Genomic DNA, 12,954 nt, shown 5'->3' on the forward strand with positions numbered 1-12,954 from the left:
GCCAGCTGCCTGCTTATTTAATTTGGCCTGCTGTCTGGTCTGAGGCTGCCGTCCACCACGGGCCTCCTGCGGTCTAGAAAGGTTCCTGCTCCCTCCAATAGAGTCCACTAGCGGACACCAGACCACGAATCTGGACCTCCACAGGTCTGTTCACTGCTTCCACTGTGCTCATGTATCATCATCGTTGTTAGATAAACGAGAGCGACGGCTGGAAGGAAAAACTAGCTTTTAACAAGAGGAAACCTCCGGCAGAACCAGACTCAGGGATGGATGGCCATCTGCCTCAACCAAGTTGGGTTCAAGGGAGAGCAGAGAGAGAAAAGAACAGCGCAGGGAAACATGATGACGATAAATGTTGGGTAGGTTGGTGGTGCCGGTAACCACAGCTCTGGATGTGGTGAGAAGAGGATTCTGATGAACTCAACATGTCTACTGGATGAGAAGAGCGGATGTGAATGGGGTAGGGGAGAAAATTGACAGGAATTCAATGATTGGTTTACCAAAAACACCAGCTGATTAAAAGAAGCAGGGAGAAAAAGAGAGAATTGAGGATGAATAAAAACAAAGATAGTCTTCTTGAATTAACTTACACTGAGCTTCAATAGGATTCATTATCTGGGACTCATGACTCATATCTGTACAAAATTGTGTCACACGCCTTCAAATAAATGTTGAAATTTGTTAGTACAAAAAAAACAAAGTGGCCCACCAAAATCTAACAGCTGTGCTCTTAGCATTGCTAGATGCTCCTTTAAGCAGAATACAGTATTTTCAACAGACTAGATCCATTAAAAGTTGCTGAGTCTTTTCTTCCTTTCTGCCTTATTATTGTTCGTGTCCTTCGTCTACAAGGCGAGGAAGTGAAATCCAAATAGAACCCAACTTATTATCGTATGGTGATGCACTCAAACAACTAAAACGACTGGAACATAAACAGGGAAGGATGTGGAGCCAAAACTAAAACGTCCTGCTAAGTACACTCCAGTAGTTGTGTCTGCACTGCTGCAGGCATCTCGTATTTCCTCAACATTGCTCTTCTTGATGAAGCTTTTCTAAGTAATTCAATTTTGCTGTAGCAGACACATTTTAAAAAATGTCTAAAATGGAAGCAACAGAAACTGCGATATGTCCAAAGTCAGGGGCAACTTCCAATAATACTGGGTCCAACATTTCCCATAATGCAGCTCAATATTTTTACCTTATACCCACTTGTTTAAAACTCCATTAACCCAGTTTGAAAGGTTTTTGTTATTCATATGTAGCTTCCATGATTTGTTTTCCTGCAGTCACCCTCAGCTTGTACGTTCTCAATGTAAAACTAGTTGCAAACTAGAACAATTAAGTTTTCAATGGTAAATTTTGTTGCACATTTTCATTCCTGTGACTCACACTTTGTCCTGCCTGGGTCGATAAACCACAGTTTATTTGCACTTTGTCGATGGTGGTGGAATCATTCCTGACCGTGGTCTCTCCTGGTGTTTCAGGTCTGTCTCTGGACCACCAGATAGTGTCCGCAGTGTCTCGTGTGCGTCTCTCAGAGAGGGAAGAGGAGAGCCTGTCCTGCTACCTCAGGGCCTGTGACGCAGTTCTGTCCTACCTGCAGGAGCTCGACAAGGTGGGCTTTCACACGTGCAGTGGGTGTATGATGTGTGTGTGTGTTTTTATGAAGGTCTGTGTTTGCATGAATTTAAGTCCGGCCACTGTCACGGGTTATTGTTTATGATAATCAATTGTGTTCATCATCGCTCTTCCTGCTTTCCTGTATTTATCCTTTATTAATATGTTTTTTAGAATTTCTGTTTAAAGCCTGTTTATTGAAGTATATTTACATTTTTAAGTCTTTACCATTTCACAAAACGAACATGTAGTGGTTCTGTGTCAATCATGATGCACAACCCCATATATATTGTAATTATAATTAGCTCCAACTTAACCATCTTCAACATTAAAGTACTGCTTATATGATAATGAATCAGTAATATTGATGCAGTTATATGCTAACAGATGCCAGTGCAAATATTTCTGTACTTTTACTTGTAATGGAATACTTTTATAGTGTTGTTGTGAAACTTTTACTGTCATAAAAGGTCTGAATAGAAACTTTTCTAACTTTTCTGTGGCTGTATTTTCAGGTCGTAACAACACCCCACATGAAGGCAACCAAAGGCATTCTACTTCCTTCATCTGCTGATATCGACCTGGGCTATTTCCTGCAGGCGGCATTACAGAGTGCTTACCTTTGTCTGCTGCAGAGGGGGTGAGTCAGCCAGCCAGCCATACACACGACATGTACACATTCACAGTGTCTGCCTTTTCAAAAGCTAAAAGATGCCAGACAACAAGATGTGCTCACTTATTGGCTTCAATACTGTTGATTCAGACTACTTAATAGTAAAATATTTAAAAACCCAACTGATACTGAGAAGTATTTAAACAGATTGTGGCTGTATAGCCAGCTGTCGGCCTTCACAGACGGATTATCCATCTATGTTTATCGTTATGTCGGTGGCTGTGCTGTATTCTTATGGCTGCAGTCTTTGCTGATGTCCTCCCTCCATCAGAAGATTCCCTCTGAGATGTAGCAAACGATCCTACATCATTTAGTCCGGTTTCATTGTGAGGAGGAGGAGGAGGAGAAAGGATCATTAAAAGCTTTTGAGCACCACTTGACCTCAGTGCAGTGGAGATTACATTTTATTTGTGACCACCAGGTGTCAGTGTTGCTCTTAGACAGAAAAGTAAAAGTAGTCTGAACAAATATTGGGTTGTCACATACTCTCTCCATCCTGCATGAAGACTCTAATATTCAGTTTTGTACTTCTACTGTTAGTAAAGTAAATAAAGTGGAACATATATGAAGTAAAATACTTACAAGTATTTGAGTCTGTTGCTTCAGTCAATGCAAAACGTGTCTGTATTGTTTATTGCTGTAACTGTAATATGCTGTTGTTTACTGAGCACTCACTATGTATGGCTGTACGGCTGTAAACAGTTTGGTATTAACAGTGTGTTATTGGCTGTCTTTTTATTTCTGTCAACTTCTTCTTCCGCAGGTTTATATTAACTTTACAACCTATACATCAAACTGATATGCGCCTACTGTGTGTGTGTGTGTGTGTGTGTGTGTGTGTGTGTGTGTGTGTGTGTGTGTGTGTGTGTGTGTGTGTGTGTGTGTGTGTGTGTGTTAGTCATCTTGCACAGGGTGCTCACCAGTTGCGTAGGGTGATCAGGGTGGTGGAGTCACGAGGGTCTCAGAGCTTCAGGAAGGTGAGCTGCCACACACACACACACACACACACACACACACACACACACACACACACACACACACACACACCTTCCATTATTTGATATTATCATGGGAACTTCACGGTAGTTCAAGCAGGCACAGAGGCAGTTAAAGTCACAAACTCCTCTCAATCACCCATCCACGACTTCAGTCTGTCCCAACCAATTAACAACTGAGGCGGCGTTCATTCACTCTGCTTGCTCTTTGCTCGCCTCATCGCTCTACTACTAGTCTTCAGCTTATCTCTCGCACCTCCCCTCCTCCTCCTGCATCAGCAAAAATACTTTCCTATTGTTATCATTCATTTAAATCATGTGAATCTCTCTGGTGGGAGGTTTTGTGTCTGTGCCTTCTCAGATTGTTTCAGAGCATCATACACAAATGGAAAAATGTATATTTATATCTGATGTTAGTGTCCTGCTTGAACTGACTCTCATGTAACTTCTGTGAATGATATCAGAAACATTTGCACAATTTACACATTGTGAAAACATAAAACACTACTTTGAAAATTAACAATGAATTTGCCTATTTTCATATGAAGTATCGGCGACAAACCTAAAATAATAATAATTAAAAAGCTTTATCATTCATAAAAATTATCATATTTCCAACTCATTTATTATTCATATTTGAATTTAATATACATTTAGTATTAATATTTCACTAATACAATATTTATGTTTTGTGGCTGCATCGTAGTCTGCAGCGAAGAAGCTAGCAGAGGTATTGCTGAGCTCAGTGAGTGAGAACAGCTACTGGCCCCCGCTGGGCCCCCCGCCCTCCGCCTGGCTCCGCAGAGAGGGAGCCGCCGCCTCCAAAGACGCCATCTACCCCACCGTTAAACCACCGCAACGTTACAGCACAGAGAGGTTCGTATGGGCATCGTTTCAGTGTCTTCGTCGTCTCAGCCATTTTATAGTTTAGTCTGTGTTAATCCTCTAATATCTCCCACTCAGTGCAGTCACTGCACTCAGCTAAACATTTAAGGAGCTTAATGACTCCTGTGATCGTGTTTTGTTACTTCACTGTATCAGCTATCAATAGTGCACAAAGGAGTTATCTCCGGGCGTCAGTTTCCGTTATCAAAGTTGTACTTTCCGCCCTGCGAGGATCACCTTTTTCCAAGTTAGCATCCTATCAACATCGGAGGAGCCGGGGATCCAACTACCAACCCTGTGATCACAACACTGTGACTCACCATCACTGTGAGAAATGTGACAGATAAAAAAAGAAAAATATATTTGGTTGGATCACAGTGTATGAGACATTATATGAGCCAAAAATACAACATTAACGAAGCATGGTGCCATTGGTGTCATTTTCAGTCTGTTCCCGTCCACACGTCTATTACATGTCTGTCCATCCTGTATTTTTTTTTTTCTCAGACTCTTTATACACACATGTTGTATAAGTTATAGGTTGTAAAGCCCCTTCAGGCAAATTTGCTGCTTGTGATACTAAACTACAAAAATAAAACTGAACCCGACTTGTAGTAATCTAATCTGTCATGAGTATAAAGTTTAAAAGAGAGGTGCAGAAATTATTTCCTATGAAGGGCCACACATTTTTCTGGAAGGAGGGCCACAATAAATATTTATGTTAGAAAACACCATCATTCTTCGTAGATAAGACGTCGGCCGATGTAAATTAATAGGGAAGCTTAACAGCGCTATGCTATAAAGCTATAAAGCTCATTATTACATTTTTAGTTGCTCAAAATTTACAGTTTGTCTTCATTACAGTTTGTATCTTACAGCACTTAAGAGTAAGTTAAGATGAGCATGAGCTTGTCAAATACTGTGGTGGGCCGAGACGACGACAGCGCGGGCCAAACTTGTGTCACTCTGATTACAAAATCCCCATTGAAGTATTGTCAGGTTTTAACTGCACCTTTAGTTGAGCTCTCTCCTGTTGAAAACACAAAAATCGCACTAGAGGTCATCGTGTGAGGATGAAATAAAAGCTGCCGGTTTAAATGAGGTTTAAGGTCACAGAGCAAAAGGCAGATTTCTAAGTCTCAGGTTATCTGTTATCAAATAATTTTTGATCAGCAGACAGAGGTTTTTGTTTAAACTGAAGAGCTCATTCTCCTGCAGTGATGTATTAGTTAATGCAGCAGGTCAGTGTCTGCAGACAATGGATGAGGTCAGTTTATGAATAATGTAAGGAGGAGACACCTGTGACCTCAGTCACCTGAGGTTAAAAGTCACTTCTCCCATGGGATAATATATTAATCATAAATTTAATTGAGCATAACGTACACACGACACAGGGGTCCTGACGGGACAAACTGGTAATCCGCATCACAACACCAAAACACCGTCTTGTTGCCTCGTTTCTGCATCTCCCTCTTTGCAGCGATCCTGTGCTCGCTGCTCAGGCCCCGCGAGCCGTACTTAGTCACCGCCACATGACTAATCCTGCCCACACTATCATAAGGGAAGATCTAAATCCATGTCTGAGATTAGAGGGAAAGGAGGAACAGGAGAATTCACCCCGAGGAGCAGCTGTACTTCAGTATTGTTCATGGCTTTTTGTCATCAGTTATCTGTTCTGAAAAGGCCTCGATGGCGTCTGGTAAGTGTGTCCTTTAACAGGACATGGAGCCGACCAGACCAGCAAGAGGGGAGAGCAGCAAAGAAAGTGATGAATGGGGGAGTTTGTCGGAAGAAATGAAGGAGGTGGTGTGTGTGTCATCTGAGATAGTGCTGTATAGTGATATATCCAGGGTGGTCCGGCTTGTGTTACAGCTCCACAGGTGAGACAGAAACTGGACACTGGCCGCCATTCACTTGTGGACGAGCAGTGTGTGTGTGTGTGTGTGTGTGTGTGTGTGTGTGTGTGTGTGTGTGTGTGTGTGTGTGAGAAAGGGATAAACTTCCTGTTCTTGGTACCATTTCCTGTTTTCTGTTTCCTGGCAGTTGCTTCTGTCCTCAGGACGTGGTGGAGGAGGCTGTGTTGCTGCTGCTCATCACAGAATCCATGGTGAGACATAGACACACACAGACACACAGACACACACACACACACACACACACACACACACACACACACACACACACACACACACACACACACACACACACACACACACACACACAGGCTCACACACACACTATACTCAGTCTTCTTGCTTTCAAAGCCTATAATGAATAGATGCCTCTTGCTGTTCCAACACAATTCTTGGAGAACCGTGCATCTCAGTCTGTCAGTCCAACCACTGTTTCCCTCCTCAGTCTTCCTGCTCTTCCTCCTCTTCCTCACTCAGTGTTTATCTCTTCATCCAGGCCAGCGGCGACGCAGTGATCAGCCGTCTGCCGGACCAGGCTGAGGCTCGCCAGGCCAGCTTGCAGGATGCCACCTCTGTCTATGACCTGCTCACCATCGGCATGGCCAGGAGGGGGCAGTACGCCATGCTGTCTGAGGTGTGCTCTCACACACACACACACACACACACACACACACACACACACACACACACACACACACACACACACACACACACACACACACTCACACAAACACACTATGCTGGAGGTCTGAGGGGAGGAGAGCAAAAGAGTGAGAGATGAGATGTGTTAGTGAGAGCTTTGCCTTTGCCAAACTTTTTAATGAATGTCCTTATCACTTTGAGCGCAGGGATTATGTGTCTTTTTCTCTCACTGCCTCTCAGTCGTCTCCTCATCTCTCAGCATCCCCCACACTGTCTGCCTTCCTCTGCTTCGTCCTCCTCTCCTCGCTTCGCATTCCTCCAACCTTTTGTCACTTTTTTTTTATTTGTTGCCCCCCCCCGATGTGACCTTTACCCAGATGTGGGCAGTTGGGGAGGCGGAGGTTTGAGGGGTTGTCCCAAATTAGGTTTGTCCACCTGTCTGACTGATTCATAGATAGCATCAGTCACCTCATATAGAAGACCACACACACGCACTCACACACACCGAGGTAGTTCCACCTACACCAGTGGATCAGTTTGCTGATATATGAGCCCAGTATGGGCCATTTATTTAAAATTAGATGTCAGCCAGTCAGTGTCATCCATCTTTGATGTCATGAATAAGATTCACATTGATTGATTACATACTTAGTGTAACATTAATCAATCCATGAGGTGTCCGCAGCAAGTTCTGATATCAAATTTTAATTTGATATCAGGCAGCTATGTATTTATTTATATAGTATAATTATAATGCTGGTTATCACAAAGGTTTTCCCATTATTGGAAGAATAATGTTCAAGTAAAACATATACAAAAAACTTCATTCAAAGACCTCTACAGATTAAAATCAGCTGCTGGCAGCAACAGAAGAGGTCGTCCAATCATGTGAAGTCAAAGTGTCGCTACCCCCAACAAAAATGTTTTACTAACATTTCTTAAAAAGTCCCACTTTTTCAAATTTACTCTGATAATTTGTACCTTTGGATCATCATTGACGATACATTATACGCTATATAAGCAGCATTTAATATTGTAGTTGGTCAAGGAGCTGGTTCACAATTTTTGAAGACCGTCAAGACCGAAATGTTCGCCAGGCTCCCATATGAGCTTTGACTAAGGTTTTGCTTGCTTTAGTTATTCCTCCTTTATATATTAGCGAAGCAGCAACCAACTGTGATATGTCGGTTTGTGAACTGCCGTTCGGAAACCTAGAGTTCGCCATTTTTGCCGTTGACATCTCACCAAAAGTGATCATATTTGGACAAGCTGGGAAGGAGCAAGGGGTGGATCTGACTCACTGATTGAGAACTTAAGGACACAACACCCGCCCACCTATAGCAGAAACCTGACTGCACCACAGGCCTGTCAATCAAACAGACAAGTGCCCATACATACCGCTTTTTGAGGCCTAATATCTAATTAACGACAGGATTATTTTTAGATGGACCGACAGAGAACTAATAAGTAACTTTGGTGAATGACACCATAATGACTTTTGGAAAAAGTTTATTGAATTTTGATATTAACCTTTAAAAGATCCCTTTCTAATGCTCCTTCAGTGGAAATGATCTCGCCATCCTCACAGTCAAGTTTATCTGAAGCAATTCTGTGGTGCAAAGTTAGACTCTCTTTGGTGAAAACTTTGTGCTTCTATAAATAGTGTTGCCCTGTTTAGTTACAGTGGAACAATAGTAGCAAAAAGAGGACTTTTTGCACTAAAATGATGACCACTTACTTTGAGTAACTCAGACTGCTGCAGCCTCAGTTGAACACCAGATAAACACTTTACTCCTTTTTTGCACAGAGAGAGGACTGTGGCTTTTGTCCCCGATTGCTTTCAATGTAGAGACCTCTTAATGTCCCGTACCATAGTCCTTAATAACTTTATGCTCTGATAGGTTGTTAAATTCCGGTAATATTTGACATGATAGTGTATGTGTAAAATCTTTAATTTCAAACTAGATAGTTTTTAATCTTTCTGTCTGAAATGCAGTGGAGTAGAAGTGTTGCATAACACAACAGAAATACTCCATACAATCCAATTGTACATACACCTGTATTATTTGAACCCAGATAAGATGTAAACACAACATTGACAGATTATAACTTGACAGTGTTGTCATAGCAAACATATAGGCAAACTGTTGCCTGTTTACACATCCAGCAGACATAACGTTGTGTTTCAGGTACTATCTGGCTCTTTACCTGCTAAATGCTCCACTATGTTCACAGCTAACTGTTAACTCTGGCTGATGATTAGTGTTGGCAGGTAGTGTACGCTGGCTTTATCGCAGATATTCAGTAGAAAATAGCAATAATATAAAAAACAAAAAACAAATACCGACTAGTGCAGAATTAAGTACAGTAGTAGAGTCAGTGCACTCTTACTTTACATCTTGGTTTCCTGACTTACAGTTTGGCTGAACCCCAATTCCAGCACTCTACATTAACCCCTCTGAACGGAGGTTAAATAGGGATTTGGGGCCTGATTTTGCAGGTTAACAAGGGTCATCTCTGCTATGTAGCAGCAAAGACTGCTGCAGCTATATATGGCTTTATAAAGACCGAGCAACTATTACTAAAACATTACAATTCATTCACACTTCAGTTCATTTAAGAAAACTCCAGAGCCCATTCAGGACTATATTCAGCTCCACATTCTCTTATTAAATTTGATCCCAGCAAGGCTGATGTGCACCATAGTGCCACCCAGCACGACACCTTTGTCTGGCCGTTACATGGTCAGCAGGCTGTCTGCTAAGTGCATATTATTGAATCATAATATCAGGCGAACCTTTTTCCTGGTTTAAGCTCACTCCTGCATGACTGACAACATCTGACTTGGCTGCGCCGCACGCCATCCTCTGCTCGTCCACACACATCAATCACATCATTATGTAGTGAAAGAGCGCAGAGTGGGTGGGGAGTGGGGACTGACAATCAGCTTTCAGGCTAGAAAAATGTGGCCAAGAAAAGTAGCCATTCAGTTTAAAAGGAACAAAATTAGTAGATGAATTTAATGCCTCTTAATTTAGTCCAGGTGGACCAGCCTTTAACCTTTACTTATAAGTCCTACTTGGTGTAAAGCTACATAACCAAAACATTACTGCGTTTCTCCTTGCAGTGTCTGGAGCGAGCCATGAAGTTTTCATTCAACGAGTTCCACCTCTGGCACCAGCTGGGCCTGTCACTCATGGCGGCCGGGAAGGTGAGCTCATTTCTCCTTATATATCAGTAACAGACCCTCTCTCACACACACACACACACACACACACACACACACACACACACACACACACACACACACACACACACACACACACACACCACACCACACCCATAAGAGACATCCATCTTCTGCCATGCCTCTGTCCTGTATACCGCGGTGCTCCCTCCTCACCCTCGTGTCCACACGTGCAACAAATAGCATTCGCAGCTAAGAGTCCAGTCTGCTGAAAGCGGGTTGGATGTTACCAGATCTGCACAATTCAGATATGTAATTACTAAAATGTACAATAAAGGTGCATTTATTTAATGCAGATAAATTATAAGGGACATATGAATTGTATGGCAGTTCTCTGTCTTGAAATGGGAGTCCTCGAAAGAAGCAGGAATAGAGTTCTCTCTCTCAGTGCCTCAGTGTGTGCGTGTGTGTGTGTGTGTGTGTGTGTGTGTGTGTGTGTGTGTGTGTGTGTGTGTGTGTGTGTGTGTGTGTGTGTGTGCCTGAAAAATTGATCTGGGTTGCAGGATAAAGTGACAGATCAATGGAGAGCTCTAGAAATAGGCTGCTCCCTAGAAGGAGAAGGGGCCGCCTCAGTGTCGTCAGATCCGCTTCTATTTAGGGCCAGCAGCGCGCGTGCGTGTGTGAGTGTGAGCACATGTGTGTGTGTGCACGTGGTCCATTAATGATTGACCTACATGTATTAAGTGACTGTGTTTAAATGGGTCCATTAGGGCTGTGTAAGGATGGCTGATGTGCGTTTGATACACTCACTTAAAAGTAATCCGTGTCATCTGTGGCTGCATGATAAGTAGCTGCCATGTGCACATGAATCACAATTTATCATTGACATTTCCATGTGTGTGTGTGTGTGTGTACGTGTTCGTGTGTGTGCGTGCATGTTTTGCAGGGTGTTGGTGCTGTGTCCGTATTTAAAGAGTGTGCCAGGATGAGACCAGAGGACCCCTCACTGCCTCTGCTGGCTGCTAAAGTCTGCATTGGTCAACTGCACTGGGTGAATACACACAGAACTTCCACATAAACATCTTATTATGCACACAACATGCACACAACATGACCGAAACATGTGTTTGAGGGTCAAGCCTGTGTGCCTGAGGTAGTTACTGTATAATAATTAAAATATATCTCTTTTGCCGTGATGTTTTTGCACTGCATTTTCCAGAGATGCTTGTTGCTGCTTAAATGTTGTATCAATGAGTTTGTGTAGGTGGAGCTGTTTTCCTTTTCTGTTTTGTGTGGTAGCTTCTCCTGTTCTTACTAACTCCTCTTTTAGATAGTAGATACAGTAGCTCATATTTACATCGATAGTTCCCCACGTAGGAGATAAATAAAACACTCATAAGATGTTCAGATCTATTAGTGAATCAGAGAATGAGTAGAGTACATGCTGTTGGTCCTTTGTGTGCCTCTGCAGCTCCGACCTCCCGAAGCATGAACTCTGTAAGACCTCTAAAAGTGCCCTGTGGTATTTGGCACCATGACATGCAGCAGATCCTCTTTGTCCTATAAGTTCAGCTCAGACATGTACCAGTGTAACACTCCTGTTGTCGGTTTCTCTCTCCTGGGACCACTGTCGATGTGTTTTCACCACTGCTGACCCGTAGCACCTCACAAGCCTCTGTTCCAGCCCAGTTGCCAGGTCATAATGATATGGCCCTTAGGTCCCTCAGGTCTTTACACCTGTCTATTTCTCCCATTTGATCTATCCCAGACTCTGACATGCATCTTTGTTATAAGATATTCAATGTGGTCAATGATCATAATGTTTTAGTTCATAATGTAGCTTCTTTGTTATGCAAGTCAAAAAGGTGGATAAATAACAGCCCTGCATATCTATTCTGCTGAAATTCTTCATTTAATCCCCCACTATTAATTCATCTTTCTTTCACATGCCTGCTGTGAGCATTTAGCTGAAAGTAAAGAGCAGCTAGCATGGCTGAGGACTCTTGTTTCTTGATAAATACAGTTTAGTTTTACTGCTTTGTGCTCATTTGAATGAAATCCTCTGAGGGCAAAATCATTGCTGACACAATGTAAAGTAATCATTCAGTCAGTGTCAACAGAATCTGGACTTGTCAAAAAGCCAGTAACTGCAATACAGTATGCACAAGTTTAGCAAATGCCATATTTTTCTGACTTTTGAAGTGAAAGTAAATACAGCCCCAGCTCAAAACAAATATTAATGCACGTTTAGTTTATATTTCATTCTTTGAAAACTGAAGAAAAAAGTAATTAAAAAGTTGGCAGAAGTTTCCCTGCCAGGACAGTACAGCAGACAGGAACCTCCTCTTTGACAAATATTAAAGCTTACGAACACTTTTTGTTGCCAGCCAAGAGTCTTTCTAGTCTTTATCTTCACCCACATCATACTTAAGATTTTCCCACTAATATTCAAGTCAGGAGACTGCTCCAAAGCTTCAGCTTGTGTTTCTTGTTCATACACCAGTCTTGTGTGTGTCTGCTACACCTTCCTTAGGTTTTGCTTTGCCTCTATCTCCCGCAGAAGTGCAGTTTTACTCATCTACATCTTGTCCTGACTTCCACTGTTGCCCTTAACCGCTATTTCTTAATGACTTTTCAGGAAGTGGGAATTGCAAGCTGGAAGCACTTTGATATCTTTTTATAGCCTTCTGCTGTATTGCAGGCGTCAGTTACCGACAGTTACAGATCCTCAGTCAGCTGGTTGTTGAGTGTTACCAAAAGGTTTGATGAGTCAGAGAACTGATCAGCTTTGGAAATGTTTTTAGCTGGACAACTCCTAAATTAAATCTATCTTCCTAACAAGTCAATTAATGAGACAATAAATGCTGAGGCTATATAATATTCTATTATCTTATAAAGTAATGAAAAATGATAATACATTAACATTTGAAGAAAGACAAATTCTTCATGCCTATTTGTTTTGTATTTACTGCTTTTCATTTCAAAATGAATACAATAATTAATTTTCCTGGGGATACATGAACTGTTGCCTTCAGCTGAATA

The 12,954-nt window shown here is 42.1% G+C and overlaps 1 protein-coding gene across 1 annotated transcript in view; it reads left to right on the forward strand.

Annotated features, from left to right (window-relative positions):
• ttc7a (tetratricopeptide repeat domain 7A) overlaps nucleotides 1-12,954 on the forward strand; it is a 59,457-nt gene that overhangs the window by 8,127 nt on the left and 38,376 nt on the right. The window contains exons 4-11 of the mRNA XM_069145269.1: nucleotides 1,485-1,615; nucleotides 2,133-2,257; nucleotides 3,189-3,267; nucleotides 3,992-4,161; nucleotides 6,214-6,277; nucleotides 6,580-6,717; nucleotides 9,853-9,936; nucleotides 10,859-10,963. Of these exons, the coding sequence (XP_069001370.1) occupies nucleotides 1,485-1,615; nucleotides 2,133-2,257; nucleotides 3,189-3,267; nucleotides 3,992-4,161; nucleotides 6,214-6,277; nucleotides 6,580-6,717; nucleotides 9,853-9,936; nucleotides 10,859-10,963 (896 nt within the window). The remainder of the gene's footprint in view (nucleotides 1-1,484; nucleotides 1,616-2,132; nucleotides 2,258-3,188; nucleotides 3,268-3,991; nucleotides 4,162-6,213; nucleotides 6,278-6,579; nucleotides 6,718-9,852; nucleotides 9,937-10,858; nucleotides 10,964-12,954) is intronic.

This window comes from Embiotoca jacksoni, unplaced genomic scaffold, assembly GCF_022577435.1.
Source record: "Embiotoca jacksoni isolate LCO1_2020_lvr unplaced genomic scaffold, fEmbJac1.0.p SCAF_12, whole genome shotgun sequence".
Classification (NCBI taxonomy): domain Eukaryota; kingdom Metazoa; phylum Chordata; class Actinopteri; family Embiotocidae; genus Embiotoca; species Embiotoca jacksoni.